This window comes from Monodelphis domestica, chromosome 3 (genome assembly GCF_027887165.1).
Source record: "Monodelphis domestica isolate mMonDom1 chromosome 3, mMonDom1.pri, whole genome shotgun sequence".
Lineage (NCBI taxonomy): Eukaryota > Metazoa > Chordata > Mammalia > Didelphimorphia > Didelphidae > Monodelphis > Monodelphis domestica.
Window position 1 is genome coordinate 41760782 of NC_077229.1, and position 27898 is coordinate 41788679.

At 40.6% G+C, this 27898-nt stretch overlaps 1 protein-coding gene across 9 annotated transcripts in view; it reads right to left on the reverse strand.

The window, feature by feature from the left end:
- The window catches only part of RPH3A (rabphilin 3A), a 344277-nt gene that overhangs the window by 39058 nt on the left and 277321 nt on the right, over positions 1-27898 (reverse strand). For all 9 annotated transcript variants that reach the window (XM_056821712.1, XM_056821714.1, XM_056821718.1 and 6 more), the window contains 5 exons: positions 25361-25531; positions 17032-17115; positions 14565-14627; positions 11288-11536; positions 4337-4416 (listed from right to left, as the gene is read on the reverse strand). In XM_056821712.1, the coding sequence (XP_056677690.1) occupies positions 4337-4416; positions 11288-11536; positions 14565-14627; positions 17032-17115; positions 25361-25531 (647 nt within the window). The remainder of the gene's footprint in view (positions 1-4336; positions 4417-11287; positions 11537-14564; positions 14628-17031; positions 17116-25360; positions 25532-27898) is intronic.

A 27898-nucleotide genomic window follows, 5' to 3' on the forward strand; every position in this document is an offset into this window, starting at 1 on the left:
CCCATCAATGGGGGGAATGGTAAAAAAAAATTGTAGATTATGATTGTGAAGGAATACTACTGTGACATAAGAAACAACGGGCAGACTGATTCTTTTCTAAAACTTGGAAGGGGGGAAGCAGCTGGGTGGCTCAATGTATTGAAAACCATTCTAGAGATGGGAGGTCCCGTATTCAACTCTGGCCTCAGACACTTCCCAGCTGTGTGACCCTGGACAAGTCACTTAACCCCCATTGCCTAGCCCTTGCCACTCTTCTGCCTTGAAACAAAAACATAGTATTGACTCCAAGACAGAAGGTAAGGGTTTAAAAACAAAAACAAAACAAAAACTTGGAAAGAACTACATGAGATAATGAATAGTGAAATGAGAACATTATATGAACCATAGAATTAATGCCAGAAGAATAAACTGTGAATGCTCCCTCTAAAAAGTGAACAGAGAGGTGAAATATGAAACACTTAATTTATATGTACATGTTGGCCCCTTGATGATATCTTTTGTGATGTGGGGAGGGTAGAGAGGGTCTGGGATACTTATGAACAGGATCTGTTGTGTAGCTAGGAAGAAAGGTAAGCTAAATATGTAGATTTGTGATTTCACTTGTATATTATCTTCTTTTTCTTTGTATGTGGAAATGCTCATTTTATTTGGTTTTATCAAATTTGGAATTAAAAAAATTTTAATGAATGATAAAAATAAATAAATGAATCAGCAAAAATTGTACTGATATATAATCTGGAAATGATTTATTAAAAATAAATGAAATAATATAAAAATAGAAGGAACAGGGATGTTTAACCTGGAGAAAAGAAGCCCCAGGGGACATAATAGCTGTCTTCAAGGATTTGAAGGACCATTAAGGGGAAGAAGGATTCAACTTGTTCAGTTTGGCCCCTGAGGGAAGGACTAGAAACAGGATGTGGAAATTGCCAAGATAACAATTTAGGACTGATTTCAGGAAAAACTTCCTTACAATTATGACCAGTGGAAGTCAACTCATAATGATCTGTGAGAGTAGAGAGTTAAATGTTCACTGAGACCTTACATCTCAGAAATCAGCAAACACTTCAAATTAGGCATTGATTTATTGTCTTGTAGGTTGTTTAGGTGTAAGAAAGTGATGGAGAGAAGTTTAATAATGCAGATTAAATTTAAAAGTAAGTCACAATGCTGGTACGTGTCTGAGGCAGTATTTGGACTCAGGTCTTTATGACTCCAACTATCCACCTAGTAGCTTTTCATTCCATATATCCTGGTGATTATGAACATGGTGACATCTATTAAAATTTTTGTTGTTTCTTTGTGCCAGACTCTTCGTGACCCCATTTGGGGTTTCCTTGGCAAAGATCCTGGAGTGGTTAGCCATTTCCTTCTCCAGGTCTTTTGACAGCTTGAAGAACTAAGACAAGCAGGGTGAAGTGACTTGCCCAGTCACACAGCTAGTAAGTGTCTGAGGCCTCCTGACTCCAGTTCCTGTGTTCTATCCACTGAGCTGCCCCTTTCCCCTATTAAAATAAGTCTTCTTAAATGTTCATGGATTCATGTAATGTCCCAGTGAGCAACATTTCTGTTTCTAAAGATCTTCCACTTCTTGTACAGCTTAAATGTTGAATTATGAAGGATATCTTGGAATTTGTATTTGTCATGTCAGAATCTGTCATTTGCTAATTTACTTCATTCCTGGTATATCATTTTAGTCACTTGATCATGTGTTTCTAGGTAACTAGTTCATGGTTTTGTTTTTTTTGATCTGCCAAGATATGTGGCATACGTGCCACTATATTATTGCATCATCTTCATAAGTTAATCAATTCAGACTTTTAAGGGAAAACCTTCCTGTAATTTCCAGTAGCAATGATCCTGATTCACTCTAATCACCTCCTCTATTTCTGTAAATCAGGGCTATGTGACTTGACTATGTGTTTGATGCTTTTCTGTTGATATACTGAGTTGGTTGAGTTTCACAGGGACAGTGGCCACAGAGGGCCTTTTGATTCTTCTCTTGGATCTCAGCTATTTCATAAGCTTTATTTGTACACAAACCATTTTCAGTTACACTCATCTGTGAGATCCTCAAGAACAAGGGACCGTCTATGGTTTTTCTTTATAGATCAGTGCATTACACAGTGCTTGGCACATAGTAGGTGTTTAATAATAAATGCTTGTTGACTGACTGTCATTTGACAAATCCAATGGTATATACCTGTCACTTTGTGAAATGAGGTTTTGGTGTTGCAAAAATATTTCTGCCTGTCTCCCCCTGTATATTGAGTACTCCAAGTATATCTATCAACACCCTTCTTTCCTTTTGCTTAGTATTAGAAGTATTCGTGTGTCGGTAGCTGCCTTGGGATGATAAGCCCTTTTTTATTCATATTTTAAGGATTTATCCATTGTTGTCCATTTTACCATGAAATTGGTATGCGTTAAGACTGATATTTTGATACAGTGCAAGACACATCCCATCCATCCATTCTCATTCTGTTCACCTTTTGTCAATGTCTTATCCCATGTCCTATCTTCCATTGAGGAGCTTTACAGCATGCAGGAGGTCATCCTTTCAGTCCTTTGACATGACATGGGCACATGGAATGCCCACTGATCATTCTTTGCTATTGCTACATGACCAGTCCACCTCCTTTCCTAGTCACATATATCTTTGAGAATTTTTTAAGCCTTACCTTCTATTTTAGAATTGATAGTAAGTATTGGTTCCAAGGCAGAACAGTAGTAAGGACTAGGTAATAGAATTAAGTGACTTGCCCAGGGTCACACAATACCATATTTGAACCCAGGACTCCCATCTTCACTGTCTCTACTAAGCCTAACTGCCCTTATGATATCTTTGAGGCTACTTCTCTAATAAAGTTAGTGTTGCATAGTGGATAGAGTGCTAGGTGCACCTTCCAGAGTTCAAATCTGGTCTCAGATACTTCCTAACTATGTGACTCTGAGCAAGTCACTTAACCCTGCTTACCTCAGTTTCCTCATCTATAAAATGGGCTGGAGAAGGAAATGACAATCACTCCAGTATCTTTGCCAAGAAAACCCCAAAAAGATCACAAAGAGTTGGACACAATTGAAAAGATGACTGAATAACAAAAAGCATACTGAAATTCTCTCATGCCCATTATGTGTCTGTCTACCATCCTTTGATTGACCTGATATTTTTAATTCTTAGGAAACTACAACATTCCAAAAATTTATTAAATTCCATTCAATGAGCCTTTATTTGGTGTCCAGGGTGCTTTTAAGGAGCTACAAGGATATTAAGAGCTCTTTTTGGAGACAGGCAGGTGGTTCAGTGGACAGAGAGTCAGATCTAGAGATGGGAGATTCTAAGCCACAGACACTTCCTAGCTGTGTGACCCTGGGCAAGTCACTTAACCCCCATTGCCTAGTCCTTATGCTCTTCTGCCTTGGAACCAATACTGAGTATTGAATCTAAGATAGAAGGGTTAGGGTTTTAAAATTTAAAAGAAGGTTTTTGTCATTCTGGATAGATTACACTATGAAAAATAAAGGTAAGAATATGGACAAGAATCACAGGATGGGAAGGCATGTGCTGGCAAAGATGATAAGAATAATTAGAAGAGGAAGAAGAGGGAGGAGAAAGAAAAATTATATAGGAGGATATTATATAGGTAGTTCAGTTGATTGAGAGCCAGGTCTAGAAACAGAAGGTTCTAGGTTCAAATGTGGCCTCAGACCCTTCCTAGCTGTGTGACCCTGGACAAGTCACTTGACCTCCATTGCCTAGCCCATACCACTCTTTTGCCTTGGAAACAATGAACAGTATTGATTCTAAGAAAGAAGGTGAGAGTTTCAATTTTCTAAAACATTATATCCTTTAAAATTTCTCAATTACTTTACATATATTATCTAGAGATCACAATCTGTCTTCTTGGGGAAGAGATGGATAGCCATCTGGTTGAAATAAATTCATTCAAATATCAAAACATGATCAAATAATTGGTCAACAGACAATGATTCGGCACCAGCATTGTGCCAGGCACTGTACTAAGTGCTAAGGCTGTAAGAAAAGACAAAAGTTAAACAGTTCTTGCCCTCTAGGGATGCCATTTGTGCACAGTTTAGACCAGATGGCTGCTGAGCTCCTCTCTAGCTCTCAATTCTTTGATTCCTTTATTTGGCAAGCTTAAGTTCTATCAGAGGAAACAATATATCTGCATTGAAATGGATACAAAATAAGCCCAACGAAAAACAAAATCGATACAAGGTATGTGATGGAAAAGGAAGAGAAGTCTTAGACACTGTTACTCTAAACTAGACCCCTACCTACCCAGTGCCTAGCGAGGTGGGCGGAGGGGCTTACCTTGGCCTTGATAATGGTACACTGCAGGGAGCTGTTGTTCTGATCATAAAGAAGGCTAAACTCCAATGCTCCCAGGGTAGCTGGTGGGGAGGAAGGGAGAAGAATCAGAAGAATAGAAAGCAGAAAAAAATAAGCCAGACCCATCCAAGTACCACTTCTTTGCTACTTCTTCTGGTATTCTGAATCACAGACACTAAAACCTGGCAAATAGTCCTCACAGTGCTGTGGGACTCCAGGGAAAAGGAAGAGGATCTGAGTTGTGCATCCAGCTGGCATTTGATTGACTGAGGCTCTGAAGCTAGACAGAAGCACATGCCAGAGAGTACTGGATTTGAAGTGCAATGTTCTGGGTTCGAACCTCAGTTCCACCACTTAGTATCTATGTGACTTTGGATTTAACCTCTCTGGGTTTCAGTTTACTTATGAACTCGGTGACTGATATCACAGCTGCATACTTGTGCCCTGGATCTAGCTATCAATCAATCAATAAACATTTTTGAAGCACCAACTATGTGCCAAGAACTGTACATATCTATCCTGGAAAAGCAGTCATATTTTCTCCTGTGGGTCCCAAATTTTACACTGCTTCAAGAGAAGCAAAGGGAAAAATAATAACTGTTATTTACATAGTACTTTAACATTTACAAAGCATTTTACATATATCATCTTGTTTGATCTTCATAGTAACCAGTGGTATGGTGTTATTGTTCCCATTTTACAGAGGGATATGCTGAGGCTCAGAGATATGAAGTGAATAAGCCAGGATTACACATAGTAAGGCTCAGAAGTAGGAATTAATTTGCATTTTCCTGCTGCCAAATACCAGTCCTCTGGTTCTGATTGGGAAAACTCGGGGAACTCCCTTTACTTCTCCACTTCTTCCTTTATAAAATGGAGGAAATAATTACCTATGCCATATAATCTTCCAAAATTCTTAGGGCATCTAGGTAGCACAGTATATAGAGTACTGGGCCTAGAATCAGGAGGACCTGGGTTCAAATCTAGCCTCAGACACTTTCTAGCTTGTGTGACCTTGGGAAAGCTACTTAGCCTTGATTGCCTAGCGCTTGCCACTCCTCTAGTTTAGACTTGGTACTAAGACAGTAAGGATTTAAAAAAATAATAATAATCTCCCAGAATTCTGAGGTCCAAACAGATGTGGAAATGGTCTATAAAGTGTAATAAAATTGTTAAGGTACAGCTCAAGTCTTACTTTCTTTTCTTTCTTTTTTTTAGCCCTTACCTTTTTTTTTTTAATCCTTACCTTCCATCTTGGAATCAATACTGTATATTGGTTCCAAGGCAGAAGAGTGGTAAAGGCTAGGCAATGGGGGTCAAGTTCCTGTCTCTAGGCCTGGCTCTCAATCCACTGAGCCACCCAGCTTCCCCCTACCTTTTGTTTTAGAATCAATTCTGTATAATGGTTATAAGGCAGAAGAGTGGTAAGAACTAGGCAACAGGGGTTAAGTGATTTGTCCAGGTCTCATAACTAAAAAGAATCAGAGGTCAAATTTGAACCCAGGACCTCTCATCTCTGGACCTGGCCCTAAATCTACTGAGCCACCTAGCTGCCCCTGAGACTTAGCTTCTTTTACAAAGCCCCACTCAACTCTAGCCCATGGATTTCCTCCTGTACTCATACATAGTCTATATTTTGCCATCTTGGCCCATGCTTGCTGGTATTTCCATACTACTACTAGGAACTAGGGATACAAAGACTTGCACTCAGGTCCAGCCCTCCCTATTGCAGAGTGCCTCTTGGGAATACTATTCCAGGGTTGCCCCAAACATGCCTAGTTTCACTCTTTTTTTCCTCAGGCCAACTATTTCACAGCTTCCTAGTTCTGGAAACTACAAACCTCGATCAAATCAACTTTTCTGTTGTTCCTAGATGGGTTGAGTCAATCCACTGCTCCCCAGAGGGCCCACTTACCATCCCAGGAACTTTTTGGACCAAAGTTCTCCTCACTGGCCATTACTTTCCTAGGGAGGTCAATGTTTCCCCCATTTGAATAGCCAGCATTTATTCAATTTCCTGGTGTGGCGCTGGTCCACGTGTTAAGGTCTCTGAAGAATTTTAGTATCAGTTGGGAGATTGTGAGACATGGGAGACACTGGCATAGGATCACCCAGCTTGGGGTGCCCACACCAAAGAAGACCCTGTACTCTGTGTAAATCTTGAAATTTCTCAGACTTGTGAATGTTAAAAATTTCCACATTGAGGAATCCTCCATGGGAACAAATTCCCTACTGGAAACATTCCCCATTTTCATGTGAGAACTCGCCAGGATCAGAAATGGGAGGACCTCTACTCCACCCATACTTAAGACTGCTTTAGGGGAGAAAACTCCTTGCTAAACAATGAAAGTACTTGGACCCATGCTTATAGTAAGGCAAGGAGTTCTTTGAGCCAGGCCTGTTTTTTAGAATTGATACAATGGGATGCTAGGTACCTAAAAGGGTCGGGCAAGTTTTCTCTTAATGAGATTAGTCGACTCATCTGTGTTTTCTCTGGTTCAGACTTACTGAGGGAATTAGTAGACTTAGCTGGAATTCAGATGGGCTGTCTTTTAGAAAACATCTACAGCGATTGGTAGATGGAAGAACTTAGGGGAGGTGACATAGGAAAAAAAAAACCCTATATAAGAAAAAGAATCTCTTGAGGAAGAGAGGCTTGGAGATAGATTCCTTGGATCCTTGGAGATAGATCCTTTTGGAGGAGGCCCTTTGAAGATCTCTTGAGAAGAAGTCCCTTGGGAGGCAGATTCTGGCTGGAACTCCCTCTGGGGAGACTCTGTTCCCCAGACATCCTTGCTTAAGACAAATCTTATGGCGAGTGATAAAAAACTGATTCTCTCTCTCTTAAGACTCAGGTCTAGGCCATGTTGGCTTAAGGCCCTTCATACTTATACCTTTTCTTTCTCTCTCTCTCTCTCTTTCTTTAATTTCTCATTGTATTATTAATTAAATTCTCTATAAAACCCAGTTGACTTGGGCATATTCATAATTTGGGAATATATTCCCTTGCGACCACCTTATATTTGATTTAAACCCAAGACACTGTAGTGAAAACATATTTCCTGAGGTCACAATTTACTCACCCTCTCTTATATCTATCATAATTTATTTCTTCCACTATTTTAACTCACTACAGTTTACAACATCAACAATTTTAATTATAACAGTTTATGGCTCCCACTCTTTTATCTACAACAATTTAAGGCCTTCAACTTCTTTTAAATGTCACATCTATGAGCAAAGTAGAATCGAATAGCACAAAGGGAATGGGAGATGCACAAATTTGGAGACATCTCCATCCCAGATATTCAAACAGACAATTTGTGCCCAACCTGTGGTAGAGACTTCTGAGCTCTTATTGATCTGATCAGCCACTGTCCAACACACTGTACCTTGACCCCAACATGGTGATGTATGAAGGATGAACAACTAGTATTTTTAAAATATTATCTCATTTTATCTTCACAACCACCTGGGAAGTGGGTGTTATTGTTATCCCATTTTGTTGATGTTACAAACTGAGGAGATCAACCAGTCCAAAACCAGTTATTAATTATTTACTATGAACCAGGCTCTGTGCTAATCACTCAGGATACAGAAAGAGGCAAAAGAGAGTCTTGACCCTTACTGAGTTTACAATCGAATGAGGTAGTGGTTAAGTGATTTGCCTAGGGTCACATTATAAGAATCTAAGGCTAGATTTGAATTCAGGTCTTCCTGACTAATTTTTGATCTATCCATTATAGCATCTAGCTACTTTTAGGTATGCACTTATCATAGGGCTTAGCACAAAGGAAGCACTTAATGAATATTTTTTCATTCATTCATTCTTTTTATAAAAAAAATTTAAGTCCTTATCATCCTTCTTAGAATCAACATTGTGTATTGCTTCTGAGGCAGAAGAGCAGTAAGGGCTAGGCAACAGAGGTTATGTTAGGTGCCCTGCCCAGGGTCATGAAACCAGGAAGTGTCTGAGGCCAGATTTGAACTTAGGACCTCCCGTCTCTAGGCTAGACAGTCCACTGAGCCACCCAGTTACCCTTTAACAAACATATTTTATTTATTTATTTTTAAGCCCCTCACCTTCCATTTTAGAATCAATACTGGATATTGGTTCTAAGGCAGAAGAGCAGTAAGGGCTAGGCAATGGAGGTTAAGTGACTTGCCCAGGGTCACACAGCTAGGAAGTGTCTAAGATCACTTTTGAAATCAGGACCTATCATCTCTAGGCCTGACTCTCAATCCACTGAGCCACCCAGCTGCCCCCAGCAAGCATCTTTTAATTTCATGGCCAGAGTCACTAATCTGCAGTGATCATTAAGTCCAAAAATATAACATCGGATGCTGCTTTCCTTTCCCCTTCCTTTATTTGCCAGGAGATTATGGGATCAGCTGCCAAGATCTATCTTTCTTTCTTTCTTTCTCTCTCCCTTCCTCCCTTCCTTTCTCCCTTCTGGTCCCTTCCAATCCTTTCTTTCTTCCTCCTTCCCTTCCCTTCTCTCCCTCCCTCTCTTCCTCCCTCCCTCCCTCCCTCCCTTCTTCTTTCCCTCCTTCCCTCCCTCCCTTCCTTACTTCCTTCCTTCCTCCCTCCCCCCTTTTCTCCCTTCTGTTCCCTTCCAATCCTTCCTCCCACTGAAGTAAAGACAAAGCTTGATTTTCTGATTCTTCTTCCTCATTCCCCTCACAGGCTCCTTCCTGACCAGGCACCAAGTTCCGTGACTCTAATGTGGAAATTCACCTCCTTTAAAGATTGTATAAGTTTCCCCAGAGAAGTCTCCTCCCTAGGAAGCTGAATAATTCATCTCCAAAGCTGGACTTTTGGTGCCAGTCTATTATTTACAGTTGAGGAGTGACCGAGTCACTGCCTGGGCACCATGCCCCTCTCCATTACTTATTTAGCAGCCATTAGAAGCACTTAGTTCTGGGAACATGTCAGGAATCTTGTTAGTCACTAGATGGAATCTCTTACCCCTTCAAAGGGATGGTGCCCCCTTTTTAACCCTGAAGAACATGGAAAGGTCTTTACCAAGCCACACCCTCCCCCAGACATGGCTGCCCATCAGAGCCACAAACTCAGAGCCAGATCTTCTTCTACATGGCCACTCCCATGCACACAACATAGAGGTCCCTGTGCTTTGTCTGTCTCTGAGAAAATATACTTAGCCAATGCACATATATATTATCTGTGTAGTTGTTCAATGGTTTTCAGTTGTGTCTGACTCTTTGTGACCCAATTTGTGACTCCACTGATGTTGTCTGCCATTTCCTTATCCAGCTCATTTTATAGAAGAGGAAACTGAGACAAACAGGGTTAAGTGACTTGCCCAGGATCATACAGTTATTACGTGTCTGAAGCTAGATTTAAACTCAGGAAGATCAGCCTTTCTTGACTTACAGGTCTGGCACTCTATCCACTGTGCCACGTAGCTGACCTATTTATTTATATCTATGTTCTTTTTCTTTCTCTTCCTTCCTTCCTTCCTCCCTCCCTCCCTCCCTCCCTCCCTCCCTCCCTCCCTCCCTCCCTCCCTCCCTCCCTCTCTCTCTCTCTCTCTCTCTCTCTCTCTCTCTCTCTCTCTCTCTCTCTCCTCTCTCTCTCTCTCTCTCTCTCTCTCTCTCTCTCTCTCTCTCTCTCTCTCTCTCTCTCTCTCTCTCTAAATGGGGCTACCCTATATTAGTGGAGGGAGATTCCTTACCTGGAAGTACCTTCTACATTCTCTAACCCCAAGGAGTACTTTACAGTTTGTGAAGCATTTAATCTCCATTATATCCTCTGTATATACTGCTTTACAACCTTCAAAGTACTATATAATATTAGTGGCTGCTGCTATGATTATTATTATACTACACTGGCTTTCCCCACAGGTTACTAAAATTTTCCAGAGGATTTACCCAGGGGTGGCCCAGAAATATTCAGGATCCCTCTTGATTTTTCTCTGATGAGCAGTTTGAAAAAGCATCCTTAGGTCAGATTTATTGCTAGAGGGATGCTTTAGAGTGGGTGGGTGGAGGACTGGAGGGGAAGTTTCTTTTCTCCCCCTCTTTCACTATCAGTGCTTCAAAAAAGAAGATGAGACTGATGGGTCTTTTTCCATTGAAGCATTACTCTGGGGAAATCAGATGGAAGCAAAGAAGTTGGAGGGCAGCACCACGTCCAAGAGGACTTTTGGGATGACTTCTTTCTACCATGATTCTTTCCTCCCTGACAGCCCACATTGGTACAGTATCATGATGGATAATATAGGTTCCTAGTTCTTATCACATAAGTGATGATTCTTTCCCATTCATTCATTCATTGGGACACGGATTCAGAACTGAAACCTTAAATGTCACCAAATCAAGGCCTTTATAGATGAGAAAACCAAGGCACACAAGTTAAGTTACCTCTGCAGCTGGCTCTCTACCTACTGTACTCCTCTGACTCTCTAGATCTTTGGACTCTAATCCCAATACTTTTATCATGATGCCATGCTGGATAATAGACATGCCACATTCCTAAGGTTCAAGGTCATTGAGTAACATTAACAGGAGCCCCAGCTCCAGTGCATCTCCCAAGCCCTCTACAAATGCCAAAAGTATCTATAGGAAAGGAGACCCTTCTAGGCCCTGGGTTAAATGCCTGACACCCCTCTAGACTAATCTTGATCTGAATGTCCATCATTCTTTTCTTCTTCCTTCCAAGCATCATTCTTATTATTAGAAAATGAGGCCCACCTCCAATGCTGCAAGTGGAAACCCCTCAGTTTGTGGTGACTTTTGGAACTATAATCAAGCTGAAAGGGACATTAGAAGTTAACCAAAACAAAACAAAATTAGGAAGCTTTCATTTTCACCAAACATATCTTCTCTAGAACTCCCACCCAACGCTCCTCCTTCTGCCTTCTGGGGTCAACCAGAATAGTTCTCCTCTGGCCAAGCTCAGATGGTACCTACTTGCTTCATCAGAATCATAGCTGTTTGCCTCTTCTTCATCCTCTTCTGGGGGTGGCTGCTGCTGCCGGGCTGGGGCGGCAGCAGGCTGGGGTGCGGCAACTGCCTGAGAGTAGGCTCCCGTTCGTCGGGCTGCACGATCTTCCTTAGCTCCAGCTGAGGGGTAACTCGCTGCATCCCCTGCTCGGTCATCACGAGGAATGGCCGCTGCTGAAGGGTAGGCAGGCTCCCCTTGGGCCAGATCTCCCTGAACTGGAGGGAGAAGGAATAAGGAAATATGGAGGTTTCACTCATGTATTTAAATAATAATAAATATTAATAAATATAGATAATAAAGATTAAACAATTTTTTATTAAAAAGAGCCTTGTGTTCAGCACTGGAAGCACATAAAGATTGATGGTCAGTTGTGTTCAATTCTTTATGACCCAACTGTAGGGTTTTTTTGGCAAAGATACTACAATGGTGTGTCCTTTCCTTCTCCAACTCATTTGACAGATGAGGAAACTGAGGAAAATAATATAAAGTGACTTGCCCACAGAGCTTACATAAGACAAAATCCCTTCCCTCATGGAGTCTTCCTTAAAATCCCAACTAAAATCCCATCTTCTAAGAGATGTTCTTTCCAACCCCTCTCCATTCTACTGCCTTCTGTAAAGATTAAAATTTAGGGAAGACTGAGGCAGGTAGAAATTAGTTTCTCTCTGCAAGGAGTATTATATTTTATGAGGTTTATTAAAGGTTGAGAATTTAAGAATATACAAGTAAGAAAAAACACGTGCCTAGGCCAGAGGCCTAGACAAGACCTCACCTACATTATGGAAAGAGCCACGTCTGCCCCAAAACGGAAGTCCAAAAAGACCTCAAAAGCCTTTGCAATCAGCTTAAATACCTTCTCGATCTTGCCCACCTCAGAATTCCGTGAGATTACAAAGCATTTTGGGGAAGTGGAGCAAGGACTTGTGGGGATTGAAGTCCAGAGTTCAAATCTCAATTTTACAATCCCCCGTTGGATCCTCTGGGAAGAAGTCCTTCCCCAAAGGATCATAAAAACATAATCAATTTAAAGATTACAATAATTTGAGGATAAGAAAAAAAAAACAATAATTGCTGAACGCATTGACAAAAAGCCAGTTAGGGGGCAGTCCCCTTTGGCATGAAAGTATACATACAAATAAATGTTCAATCAACCACACCCAAAGTTCAATTCTGTGCAACTTGTGGTCTTCATTATGTCTTCTCCAACAGTTCGGTTTCTGGGTTCAGAGAGGTAGCATATTTTTTACCTAAAATTTTTCTCAAAAGGAATTTAAACTTTACAATTTAAATAATGATATTTTTTACATTCCCCCCATTAAGAGGGTGATTGACAAACACAGGATCACTTAGGGATGCATGGCTGAGGTATAAGGTATATGAATCAATTGGTAAGAAATATTAAAAAGACATCAGAAAAATCAAAAAGAAAAGAAAAAATTTCTGGACAAAAAAATAGACTATCAAAGTCTTATGTGTAAAAATTCCAAGTAAAAGAAAATTTACACTTCTCTCTATAAATTATTTCCTATTTATCCTGTATATAATGTTTGTTTTCTTGTCATCTCTCCTATTAGATTAGAAGCTACTTGAGGGCAAGAACTGTCTTTTGCCTCTGTTCTTCTAATTCCACTTCATGCCATGTCTAGCTATGTGACAATGGAGGAGTCACTAACCTCTTTGGGCCTCAGTTTCCCCTTCTTTAAAATGAGGGGCTTAGACTTAAATGCCATTTCAGTTCCTGCCAACTCTGAAATAGTCTCATTTGTCGGCATATGGTATTGTGAATTCTTACAGTTATGCACACAAACACACATTTCTGTATGGTGGTACTTTTGGGAATGGCTTGAGTTGAAAATCCATTTTTTATTATTTTAATGTCTGTTTTTCAACTCCTATATTAGTTTGTGAGGTTGACGTTACAATTTCATTCTACAGAATGCTAAACAGATGATTCCTACTTTTGGGTGTGGACCAATGTATCAAGTTTATAAATGACTGAAATAAATAAAAATTGATAAGGATTGAAAAAAAATCACTGGTATTTAGCATAGTCCCTGGTGCATAGTAGGTACTTAATAAATGGTTATTGAGTCTAATCTAGTAAGTCTAGTAAAGAAGTCTAATAAGACTAGTAAAGTCTAGTAAGTCTAATAAGAAGATGAGTGATTGAAAAAAAAAACTTATTAAAGGGGTAGCTAGGTGGCTCAGTGGATTAAGAGTCAGGCCTGGAGGCAGAAGGTCCTGGGTTCAAATCTGCTCTCAGACACTTCCTAGCTTTGTGACCATGGGTAAGTTACTCAACACCTACTGCTTAGCTCTATCACTCTTCTGTCCTGGCATTATACTCAGTATTGATTCTAAGACATGAGGTAAGGGTTAAAAATGTATTAAGTATTTACTATAAATCAAACACTGTACTACACATCTATACATAGAAATCCATAAGATGAAACAGTCCCTGTCTTCAAGGAGTTTCCATTTCAACAGAGCAAGACAACATACATAGGGGATTAGTGGTCACGAAAGGGAATTTTGGCCTGGAGCTAAGATACAGATACAAATAATTGGACTATGCAAACTTACATAATAAATACATTAGACATGTCAAATGATTTGCCCAAGGTCACAAAGGAGCCTCAGAATTGGGATTTGAACTCACCTTCTCTGATTCCCAAGCCAGTGCCATTTTCATTGTACCATGAACAAGAATGATTCTACCCATTTTATGATCATTTGTTTATATAAATGATACCTCCCTTGAGGGTAGGAATGGTTTTGTCTTTGCCTTCATATTCCCAACACTTAGAACAATGTCTGGCACACAGGAAGTGCTGAATAAATAAGTGCTCATTGATTAACATGTGGTCACCTTGAAGATGGGGCAGCGAAGAGGTACAATGGATAAAGTGCCAGACTTCGAGTTCAGAAGATTTTGTTTCTGAGTTCAAATCTGGCCTCAAACACTTAATAGCTATGTGACCCTGGGCAAGTCACTTCATCCTGTTTGCCTCAGTTTCCTCATGTGTAAATTGAACTGGATAAGGAAATGGCAAACCACTCCAGTATCTTTGCCAAGAAAACCCCAAACAGAGTCATGAAGAGTTGGACACAACTAAAAAATGATTGAACAATCTTTTGAAGATTTCTAGAAAGAGAGGAAGGAGCTACTGACTCCTGGCAGGCACCACCAGAGAAAGTGAACCAGTTGTAAAGATAAGAAAGATGGAAGCCAAGAAGAGTTACCTGGTCTTTGATCTGGAAATCTGCCAGCTGTATTTGGTCCTGGTCTGCTGGCCCCTGGGGGCCCTATCAGACAATGAGAGAGAGTTGGAATAGTAAATGATGAAGACAATGACAATCACAGCAACACCACCAACAACAATCAGAAACATTTATCCAATCTATATTTTAGATTTAGCAGAGTTATATACATTAGAAACTGCCCAGCTTTAGCTCTAAAACTTATCCCACTTTCATGGGAGGAATGTTACAAGGTTTTGTAGGGGGTTTTTTCTTCTATTTTTCCAATAGAAGAGGGAGACAAATAACATTTTGGAAACTCAAAAAAATTTTGGTAACTAACAAATTTAAATTTAAAAATTTTAGTAACTAAACAATTAAATTTAATTTAAGAAATAAAAATCTCTTCTGATATGAGCTTCTGGGATATTGGGGATTCATCTCTACCTTCCCCAACCCCTGCCCCTCAACCCTCAGGGAATTCATATGATCATAGATTTGGAGCTAGCAGGGGATCATCCAGCCCAATCTTCTCATTTTACAGATGACGACATCGAGAACCAAAAATGAGAAGTGACTTGCCAAGGTTAAACAAACAGTATCAGAATCTTTATTTAATTTTTGATCTTCTAATTCTAGTCTAGTACCCCCTTCTGCTATGCCAAAAGGCACTCAGTCCATGGGACTGTTCCATCTTGAGACCCTTTATCTCCTTTGTCCTGCCTTTATTACATATATACTATCTTGTTCAGTTCTCTGTTTATTTGTTTATATAGGTTTCAAGTGCAAATGAACTGGAAAGGATGTTAGAGATAGATCATCAGGTATTTGGAGGTCTCCAAACTAAAGCTGGATAGGATTCTAAAGGAAAGTCCCTCTTCAGGTTGTCCTTGATGGTCTCTGAGGTCCCTTCTAGCCCTGAAACTTTGTGATAGCCCTATCCTGTTAGAGATGAAGAGTCAGAAGCTCAGAGATTTGCCAATGATTCAAACATCTTAGAGAGGTATCATGGTGGGGAGTGTAGGACCTGGATTTAGGGAAGCCTGGATTCAAATTCCACCTTTGATGCTTGCTAGCTGAGTAACCATGGATAAACCATTTAATCTTCCCAAGCCTTGATTCTCTCACCTTTAAAATGGGAATAATAACATCTATCACAGCTACTTCATGGACCCTTCTGTGAGGCCCAAAAGAAATAATATGCTCTAACCATTCTGGAAGGAAATTTGGAATTATGCTCAAAGGACTTTAAAAGAATGCATGTCCTCTGATCCAGCAATACCACTACTATATTTGTATCCCAAAGAGATAAAAAATGGGAAATGACGTTTTTGTACAAAAATATTTATAGCTGAGCTTTTTGTGGTGGCAAAAAAATGGAAACTGAGGGGGTGTCCCTCCATTGGGGAATGGCTGAACAAATTGTGGAACTGATGGTGATGGAATACTATTGTGCTATAAGGAATGAGGAACTGCTTGATTTCTATAAGATCTGGAAAGACCTCCATGAACTGATGCGGAGTGAAATGAGCAGAACCAGGAAAACATTATACACAGAAACTGAAACATTGTGCTATGATCAAATGTAATAGACTTTGCTACTAATAGCAATGCAAGTCTGGGACAATCCTGAGGGATTTATGAGAAAGAACGCTGTCCACATTGAGAGAAAGAACTGTGGGAGCAGAAACACAGAGGAAAAACATATGAGTTATCCCTTGTTTATATGGGTATAGGGTTTAGGGTTTTGGTTTTAAAAGATTACTCTCTTACAAAAATGGGCAATATGGAAATAGGATTTGAGTGATAATAAACGTATAATCCAGTGAAATTGCTTGTCCACTCTGGGAGGAGGGAGGGGAATAGGGGAGGGAAGCAATCATGTAACAATGGAAAAATTTTTAAATAAATAATAATAGATATAGAGTGTTTTATAAATCTCACAGTGCTCTATACACATTTCAAAAGACTCTGTAGCTAGAGTGGAGGCAGATGAGGGCAAAGACCATGTCTCATACTCCTCTGTAATCTCCTCATGGACAAACACAAGGCTGGGTTGCATGTTACCCCTTCACCAATATTTTCTTTGCAAAGGGCTGATTCCTATATGTAGTACCAAAGGAGTGATGTCATATCTGAGAGTGGATAGTTAAATTTTTAGGATAAGCATTTGTATCTTGGAAATCAGCAAATACTACAAAATAGAACTTGGATTAATTGTTTTGCCGGTTTCTAGATTTAGTGTCATTAATACAGATTAAATTTTAAAATGTGTTCTACATCTTTTAAAGAGAAGCTTGCTAAATATTTACGACCACATGTTACCTATCCCCCAGCATCTAAGCTTTTTGGTGCTTTCTCATCTCTTGTACCCCAGCTGTCTGTAATTTGCCTCAAAAAGTATTTGGATGGGGGTAGCTTCAGAAACAAACACCTGGGTGGTTCTGATGGCCAATGGATGGAGCCTTACCTGGGGGACCAGGCTGAGCTGCGGCACTTTGGCTGGGCGCTTGAGAGGGTCTGGAAGCCTGAACTGAGTTGGCCCGTCTCAAACCTAGAAGGAACATTTCAAATACAGGTCAAGAAAGCCACCAGTCCATAAGCTACCATATAGTCCTAGATTGGGGCCTTCCATCTTTCTTACTCACATTCTATTCTACTCCAAATGCCTGTCTCTGTCACCATTTTTCCTGCTTCCCCTGTCCAAAAGGATCAATTACTGGGAATCCTAGGACTTCAAAGGAAGTCCAAAAGAAGGAATCTTAGAGATAGATAGAGTTCAACTTCATTATATGGAGGTGGGGAAACTGAGGTTCAGAGAGGCATAAAACATACTCTTTAGTTCTCTCTGTCTCTCTCTCTGTCTCTGTCTCTGTCTCTGTCTCTGTCTCTCTCTCTCTCTCTCTCTCTCTCTCTCTCTCTCTCTCTCTCTCTCCTCTCTCTCTCTCTCTCTCTCTCCCTCTCTCATCTGCCTTCCTCAGGGGACCCTCCTAAACCCTCCTAAAGGTATATCCAATATTCCAGGAGAGATCTGACCAGCACCAAATTCAATGAGACAATCACATCCTTCATCCTTAGTATTGTTCTTTCTCCTTTTAATCCTTTGTCTCACTGGCACATTTGCCAAGTAATCTTTCCAATGCATACATAAATATGGCCATGCCACTTCTTGGCTCAAGAAAATTTAATGGTTCCCAATTACCTTTAGGCTCAAATACAGAGTCTTTTGTTGTCTAAAGTCCTTTAATATCTGGCTCAAGTCTCCCTTTTCAGCCTTGGTATCCCATTGCTGCCCTTCAGGCAGCCTAATTACCTCAGTTTACCCATCTATAAAATGAGGGTATTGGACTTGATGGCTTTGAAAATACAATCCAGTTCTAAAGTCATGATCCTTTGAATATTGCTATTGTTAAATAATTTGATTTAATAAGCAGCTGAGCCAAGATTCAAATCCATGCACTCTGACTTCTTCTGAGACTTTTCTTCATCTCCCCAGCTATTAATGCTTCTCCTTGCTCCTTCCCCAATCCCCCCATTACCTTGTACTCGTATGTATTTTCTGTCTTTATATGCATCTGCATTTTCTCCCCAATAGACATTTTTGTCTTTTTCCCCTAGTGCCTAACATAGTTCTTGGCACATAGTAGGTGCTTAATAAATGTGTGTTGGTTGATTGTTGTTCTCCTGATAAATGCATGTTGATCTCTTTCTCAGGAAAATTCTTCAGTTGGTCCCATTATGCTCCTCCCATTAGATCTTTCTTATCCGCAACCCTGGCCACGTCTTCTCAGACTTTCCTATCCAGGTTACATCCTGGACCAGTTAACAGCAGAAATAAGCATCCTAGGGCACTGGGGTTTCCATAGCTATGGGCCTAACTCCCAGGGACCTCAGAGACCAAGTAGAGCCAGGAACTATGGCTGAAATATGGATACATAGGTCTATGAGGAAGTCAAAAAATCTCTAGAATTGCATTTTTTAGCAGATACCACCAGTGTTAAGGGCTCTCTTATGACTGAGTTTGTTCCAAAATTATAATTCATTCCCAGCCTCTTCAAATATATTTAGCCTGGGGATTACCCTGATTCATTAGCATCTGTAGACCACCAGGTGTGACTAAGTCTTTTATAACAAAGTGAGTCAGCTTTTTCTGACAGAAGAGTTGTAATTACATCATTCTGTGGATTTTCTGCCAGGTAGCTGGGATCACAGAGACCCAGAATATCAGAACGGTAAGGGGCAGCAGAGGCCATGGGACTCAATGTACACTTGAGAAGAAATCCCTTCTACAGCATTCTTAAGTGGCCAAGCAGGTTCCAATCTCCATTGATGGGAAACCCAATATTTCTGTCCCACTTTGGGACAGCTCTCACTGTGAAGTCATTATCCCTTCCATTGATTCAAAATCTGCCTCCGTGAAATGTCTACACTTTGCTCTGTCCTCTGGGGTCAAACACAATGAATCTACCTTCACTTATAATATTTACCTATATGATAAGTATGGTGGACATTGACCTGGATAACTATTTCAGGGTGGCCCTCAATTATGATTTACTTTACTCCTGATTCAACTCTCTGGACTTCTCCTCTTCCACAAGCAACTCCTCAATCTGATCCCCCCATCCCCCACTCTTTATGTATTATTTTTCCCTATAAATCTTGAGGATGGGAACTATCTTGCTTGCAATTGTGGCCCTAATGCTTTGGATAGTGCCTAGTAAATAGTAGATACTTAATAAATGTATTTATCTATCCATCCATATGTGTTTATCTCTTTATCCATCTACCTATTATCTATTCATCTCTCTCATCTATCCATCTCTCTTTCATCTGTCTATCAATCTCTCTCCATCCATGTACCTATTATCCTTCTATTATCTATCTATCCATCTATCTACCCATTATCTATCATCTATTCATCTATCCATTTATCTATCTCTTCATTTGTCTATCTATTCTCCATCTATCTATTTATCCATCCATCTCTTCATCTATGTATCTATGTATGTATGTTTCTATCAATCTATACTATCTATCCATTCATCCATTCGTCAGTCTATCTATTTGCTTATCTATTTATCTATCTATCCATCCATTTATCATCCACCCATTACCTATCCATCTATCCATTTATCTGTCTATCCATATATTTTATCTATCTTTCATCTATCTATCTATGTTTCTACCAATCTATCCATTCACCCATCCATTTGTTTATCTATATATCTATCCATTCATTTATCATCCATCCATCCATTACTTATCTATCCATATATCTAGATATCTATGTTTCTATCAATCTATCCTATCCATTCATCTATCAATCCATCCATTTGTTTATCTACTTATCTATCTATCCATTTATCATCCATCCATTACTTATCCATCTACCTATTTATTTATCATCTATTCATCCATCCATCGATCTCTTTCTTTCTGCCCATCCTTACATATGTACATATTATCTGCTTGAATAGACAGTAAGCAGGACCTGTATTATTTTTGTCTTTGTCTCACCAGGACCTCACATAGGATCTGCCACCTTGTAGGTGCTTAATCAGTGCTTGTTGATTAAGTAATTAAATCTACCTAACAATCCTTCTTAAAGGATTAAGAAGACATGTAGTGTAGTCAATAGAGCACTGGACATAGAGTCAGGAAGACCTGGGCTTGAATACCATCTCAGACATTTCCTAGCTACATGACTCTGGGTAAGTTACTTCACCTCTTGCTGGTCCTTAGTTTCCTCACATGTAAAAGAAGGGTTTCAAAAGTGATACTAATTTAAATGGATAAAAAGTGTTTAAAATATATTGCTGACCACTATGCAGGGTGGAAGATCAAGGAGTTAGAGCAAGAAGGGGTGCCAGAAAGCATCTGGTACAACTTCCTTATTTTACAAAGGGGAGAAGCAGCTTGCCCCAGGTCCCAGTAAGAGCAGAATACTGATTCAAATCAAATTCTGAGGATTCCAAACCCAATGTTGATCTGGAGTTAGGAAGATCTGAATTCAAATTCTGCCTCAGACATTTACTGGCTGTGTGACCCTAGGTAAGTCACTTAACCTGTTTGCCTCAGTTTCCTCAACTGTAAGGTGGGGATAATAATAACATCTACCTTGCAGAGTTGTGAGGATTAAATCCGATATTTGTAAAGTATTTAGCATAGTGTCTGGCACATAATAATAAATGCTTATTCCTCCTTTTCTTCCAATGTGCAAAGGGGATGTTGAAGTCTCTGAAGTATCTACTGCAGTTCCTCTTCCTTTTTTTTATAACTACTTTTTGAAGCAATGTGACTGCTAGATTGAAGTGCTTGAACTCACTCACTGGACCTGAGTTCAAATCCAGGTTTTGATATTTAAAATCTTTGTAACCCTGGGCACATTTCTCCCCCACCAGGTCCTAAGTTTCTTTGTCTGCAAAATGAGAGTGATTGGACTAAATGACTGGCTCTCCATCTGTGACTTCGTGACCTTTTCTGCCCTTCCCCTTCTCTTTTATCTGGAATCTTTTTTCTCAGACTTATAACTTGATTTCTTCATTGACTGATCTTTTCTTCACTTGTTGATCTCAGAGTGCAGGTGAGGAGGTGGGAAACCAATCAGAACCTCATATGCAGGACCCCTTCTATAATACCTGCCATGGCTCAGGAGGAATGAGGAGCCCTAGGCTAAGCAAGCTTTCCAGGACCCCCAAGCTGAAGATACACCCAGGAATCAAAGACCCATGTGAACTCCTTCCTCGGGTCATAGCCTGAGCCATCGTGCTCAAGGAACCCTTGTGCTACCACTGAGCAGTAATGGGTGTGAGTCAGGAAGATCAGCTTTATACCCTCTCTCACACAAGTACTAGCTCTAAAAATGTGTGATCCTATGATCTTGCCCTTTCCCACCCTCTTGGGAGGCATCAGTCCCAACCCAACCCTCATAGGAGAGGAGGTGAGAGGGGTGGATTTTGGTCCCTGGTCCCCTTGCCATGTTATTCCATTCCCGTTGGTGTCTCCTATTAATACTCTGGGTGCTCCCCTAATGAAAGGGTATCCTGCTTTTAGCTTTATTTTATTAAATTCTTCTACAAAGACCCTTTGGTCCTAGCAAACTGGGGGGGGGGGGCTTAGGATTTATTGATTATTTTTTAAAAAGAAAACCCTTACTTCCTGTCTTCGAATTGATACCAAATAGTAGTTCCAAGGCAGAAGAAGGGTAAGGGCTAGGCAATGGGGGGGGGGGGGTGAAGTGACTTGCCCAGGGTCACGCAGCTAAGAAGTATCTGAGGTCAGATTTGAACCCTGTACATCTGACTCTCTATCCACTGAGCCCCAGCTATAGACTTTAAACAGATGTAGAACTGATTCTGCTGCCCCTTGTAAAGCCTGAGCAACATGTCTCTTTTTTCCACCTCTTACCAGCTGCCAGAATCTCAGCTATTTTGTAGTTTTATTAGCCAACCCAACTGTTTGTCTAACCCTGGCATTAAGGATGGGCCAGCAGAGATCAATCAAACACTATGGGGAGCCAGAGGATCATGAATTCATGGAGTTTAGAGCCGGGAAGGATCTCAGAGGCCATCTAATCCAAGCTCTCATTTTACAGCTCTTCGGTCATAAGATTCAAAACTAGAAAAGAGTTTGGTGGCTCACCATCACAGGAGCAGAGACTGAGAGTGGAAAGGGACCTATGGGGGCATCTAGTTCAATCCTCCCTTTTTATAGAGGGAGAAACTGAAGTTCAAGGGTAGCTAGGTTGCTCAGGGCATAGTGCCAGGTTTGGAGTCAGGAATACTCATCTCCCTGAGTTCAAATCTGGCCTCACACACTTATTAGCTGTGTGACCCTGGGCAAGTCACTTAACCTAATTTGCCTCAGTTTCCTCATCTGTAAAATGAATAGGAGGACATGGTAAAATACTCCAGTGTCTTGGCCAATAAAAGCCCAAATGGGGTCATGAAAACCATATGTGGCTGAAACAGCTGAAAGAAAATTCCTCCTGAGCTTGTTAAAGGGCAGAGGGACCCTTCCTTGTGGTCCTAAAAAAACAAAAAACACCACCTTCTTGAAGCTAAGTCTTATAGAAAGAAAGAAGTGAGGGGATGGAGAGGAGGGAAGTGAGATTAAAAGGAGCAACACTGCCCAGATCTGTTGCTAGGAAGGGACAGGAGCTGATGTGATATGCAGTCAAGGCAGGATTTCAGGTGCCAAGTGAAAGACTAGAAGACGTGAGGAGTCATACAGAGCCTTCGTATTCTGCTTCACTTTGATGCTAACACAGCCTCATGAAGAAAGAGAAGCTAAGCTGCCATCTGCCTGGGACAAGAGGATTACGTGATTGGTATTGCCGCCAGCCTCCTATTAAACATTCCACGCATAGCTGAGGAATTTAAGACAGCTGGGATGCTTGCCAGTGGTGGGGAGCTGAGGCCAGACAAAACTGCCAGCTCAGCATCCTTCAAAGCGTGGGGCCTGCGCCAGCCATTGTTCATTCCCAATTCCTCTCCAGGAGAGGCATCGCTCACTCCAGGCTCACCACTGACAATAGCCCAGCACTGCGTCCTCGAATTGCTAAGCTACAATGGACCCTCAAGGCCATCTGGGAAAGAGAAAAGTCCAAGACTCCCCTCTATGGCATCCTAGCACCACAACATCGAATCACTAAATTGGAATGGACCCTCAAGGCCATCTGGGAAGGAGAAAAGTCCAAGACTCCCCTCTATGGCATCCTAGCACCACAACATCGAATCACTAAGTTGGAATGGACCCTCAAGGCCATCTGGGAAGGAGAAAAGACCTCAGAGTCCAAGACTCCCCTCTATGGCATCCTAGCACCACAACATCGAATCACTAAGTTGGAATGGACCCTCAAGGCCATCTGGGAAGGAGAAAAGACTTCAGAGTCCAAGACCCCACTGTGATATCTGTGATATCCCCAACAAGTAGTCAGTATGACTCTGCTTGGAGGCCCCCAACTAGGCAAAGCCCACAGTCTCCAGGGCTTGCCTCTGCCACTCTGGGGCAGCTCTCAAAAAAAAAAATTGGGAAAATTTTTTCATGACATCACACTTAAATCTGCCCCTACAATTTCCACCCACTGTTCCACCGTTTGAGATAATAATTGTAAGGACAAGTGCCCAATATCTTCTCCACAAAAGGGAACCTGGTATCCTGGCAAAGAGCCCTGGATTGGAAGTTGGGGGACCAGAGACATTCATATCCCACCCAAGAACAAGGATTGGGAGCTAGAAGGGACTTTGGAAGCTGTTTGGTCACTCCTTTTATTTTCCAGTTTGGGAAAATGAGCACCCAGGAGAGGGGAAGCAACCTCTATCTCTTACTCTTAGTAGGACCTTGGGGCAAGCCAACTTCATCTCTCTGAGACTTGGTTCCCACATCTCTAAAATGGAAACATAGGGTCTAGACCTAAATTTCATTGGTATAGCAAGGAAACTCCTCCCAAATGAGACTGGTACCTTAGTATGCAGTCTTAATGCTCTTGCCTAGAGCTATGGAAGGTTCAGTGACAGGCCCAAGGTCACAGTCTCTATGTGCCAGAAACAGGACTTGTTTTAAGCTGGTGGGTACCAAGTCTGTAGGTTACTTAGGTGGTGCAGAGGTGGATGGATCACCAGATTGGAAATCAGGAAGACTCATCTTCATGAGTTCAAATCTGACTTACTAGCTATGTGGCTTTGGGCAAGTCATTTAACCTGTTTGCCTAGTTTTCTCATCGGTAAAGTGAGTTGGAGAAAGAAATGGCAAACAATTCTAATTTCTTTGCCAAAAAACTACAAATGGGCATCTCAGAGAGTTGGTTACAACTGAAAGAACTCAACAACTCTGAAACTAGCCCTCTATTCACTATAATCACTAAGATTCCTTTCAACTTGAGATTTATTATTATGAATTATTTATACATGTATTATTATAAACTGATTATCATAAATGTATTTATTATTATACATTAATCATAATTTTATTTAATATTATAAATTTATCTTAAATCTGTTTTTATTATAAATTTATTTCTTCTTATAAATTTATTATAAATATATCATAAATTTGTTATTATAAATTTATGATCTTAAATTTATTTATTGTTATAAATTTACCTTAAATTTGTTTCTTATAAATTTATGATCTTAAATTTATTTATTATTCTAAATCTATCATAAAATTATTTGTTATAAATTTATGATCTGAGATTTATTTATTGTTATAAATTTGTTCTTATATTTATTTATTACAAGTTTATTATCTTAAATTTATTTATTGTTATAATTTTATTATTTTAAACTCACGTCTTATAATTTTATCATAAAATTATTTGTTATAAATTGATGATCCTAAATTTATTATTATAAATTTCAGATCTTAAATTTATTAATATAAATTTATTATTCTAAATTTATCATAAATTTATTTGTGATAAATTTATTCTCTTAAATTTATTTATTTTTATAAATTTATCTTACATTTTTAATTTTAAATTTATCATACATTTATTTCTCATAAATTTATGATCTTACATTTATTATGTCTCAAATTTATTTGTTATAAATTTATCTTAAGTTTATTTATTATTATACATTTATTTGTTATTATAAATTTATGATCTTAGATTTATTATTATCAATTTATCTTAAATTTATTTAGTATTAGAAAGTTATATTTTTGTCTGATTCCTTTCTTCCTCCCTTCTCTCACTATCATCCCATCCATTCGTGGCTCTCTCCTCCTTTCAGCTCCTCCCACATTCTGTACCATGTTGGCCTCCTCCAAGAGGCTGGTTTGCCCCAAGCCCTCACCTGCCGGACTCCTACTGGCATCCGCACCGGCAGCCCCACCTGGGCCGTAGTCCCGGCCTTCGGAGTCCCGGCCCGCGTAGTCAGTTCCACCGGAGCTCATGCGGGCCTCGGAGGCCCTGCGTGCTGGGGGGCCGTGACTGCCCCTGCCAGAAGCAGCTGCAGGCTCAGGACCTGAAAGACAAAGGGAGAGGCGGAGGGCTCAGGGAAGGAGTGCAGAGGAAGAAGATGAAGACGGGGCGCGGAGAAGGGAGGGACCAGGGAAAGGGTCTTTGCTTTCTTCTGTCTCTCTCCTTTCCAGGCCAGAAGCCACGTAGCTGCGGGGCCAGTCTGACCAGGCAGTAGCCCTTCTCAGGGAACTTCAGCAGGATGAAGTGAGATGGCTCAGTGGATGGAGAGCCAAGCCCAGAGATGGGAGGTCCTGGGTCCAAATCTGGCTTCAGACACTTCCCAGCTGTGTGACCCTGGATAAGTCACTTCACCCCCATTGCCTAGCCCTTACCACTCTTCTGCCTTGGAGCCAATACACAGTATGGATTCTAAGATGGAAAGGAAGAATGTAAAAAAAGAAAAAGAAACTTCAGGAGCTCCCGACTGCCTCTAGGATGATATCTGAACTCCTTAGCCTGGCTTTTAAGGCCTTCCCTAATTGGGCTCCCTGAGGTGGTGGACAGAACACGGGATGTGGAGTTACAGGACCTGCCTCTGTAACATCTCTGGGCCTCTGTTTCCTCACCTTTAAAATGAGGAGGTTGGACTAGACAGTCTCTAGGGCGAATGATCTGATAAGTCATACCTTTCTGGGTCTTAATTTCCTGAAGGCTGTGGCAGGAAGCCCAGAAAAGGTGTAGCCCCGAGTTCACTCATCTACAAACCCCATGACCTTGGATGAGTCCCATCCCTTCATGGGGACTCAGTTTCCCCATCTGTCAAAAAGTATGTCAAACGCTTCCCAGAGGTTCAATTCCCCATTTGTCAATTAGTCTGGAGGGACCCCAAGATCTCTGCTGGTTCTGACAGTTCACACAATGCACCAATGAGCCTGATTGGAAATCATTGGACCCTCCTGAGATGGGTACCAGCCCTAGGAAGGATGCCACTTCTCAGGTGCAAAGAACAGTGGGTCAAAGTGCTCAGCTGAGAATGAGGGAGGTCTAGATTCAAATTTTGACTCAGGCACTTCCTAGCTTGTACGGCAGAAGGCAGATCCCATCCCTTCTCTGAAGGGAAGTGACTTATCCAGGGTCCCATGGATGTTACATGGCAGAGCTGTGGTTGGAACCCAAGTTTTATAACTCAATATCCAGTGCCTTTTCCTTTTTATTTTCTCGCTCTATCAAAATGGCATCATTTCAAGGATCACAGACTCATTGACTTAAAACAGGAAGGGGAATTGCTTGTTGGCTCTGGGAGGGGGTAGGGAAAGAAAATGAACCATGGAAAAATATTTAAAATTTAAAATTAAAATTAAAAATAAAAATACTTTACAAAAGGAACCAATTTCAAAAATAATAAAATAAAGCAGGAAGGGACCTCCGAAGCCATCTAGGCCAACCCTCTGGTCTCCTTATTTTGGACCATTATCATAAAAAAAAAAGTGAGCTGACCTTTACACACAAAGATGGTACTATTATTCGTAGGAAGAGATCTTGGAGACAAATAATTTCAAAAAGCATTTATTTGGGGCAGCTGGGTGGCTCAGTGGATTGAGAGCCAGGTCTAGAGATGGGAGGTCCTAGGGTCAAATATGGCCCCAGACACTTCCTAGCTGTGTGACCCTGGACAAGTCACTTGACCTCCATTGCCTAGCGCTTGTCCTTCTGTCCTAGAGTTGTTACTAGGACAGAAAGTAAGGGTTAAAAAATAAAATAAAATAATCTAACGCTAAGGGCACTTCTTAATAACAATTGGAGAGTAGGTATGTTGAACTGAGGGAAAAGAGCAGCACGTGGGAGAAGGAGATACAGAAGACATGGGGAATTTGCATAGTGGACAAAAAGGATAACTGGCATTTCAATAGGATTTTTGAGTTTGTAAAGTACTTTGAGATGGTGCTTTGGACCTGTGACTTCACCAATACAGAGAGATCCCAATGAGGAGGGTCCCGCCTCCATCAGATATTAGAGGGAAAGAAGAAGGAGAAGAGAAAAGAATAAACATTTATATAGCACCTACTATTTACCAAGCACTATACTAAGCTTTTTAATAAATATCATCTCACCTGATCCTCGCAAGCCTATGAAGTTGGTGCTGTTATTTTTGTTCAATCATGTTGGACTCTTTGTGACCCCATTTCAGAGATCCTGAAATGGTCTGTCATTTCCTTCTCCAACTCATTTTATAAATGAGGAAACTGAGGCAAACAGGGTGAAGGAACTTGCCTAGGGTCACACAACTGGTAAGTAAGTGTCTGAGACCAGATTTGAACTCAGGAAGAAGAGTCTTCCTGATCAGGCCTGAAGATTTATCCACTGTACCAATTAGCTGCCCAGCTACCATTATTATCCCTATTTTATATTTGAGGAAACTGAGTCAAACAGA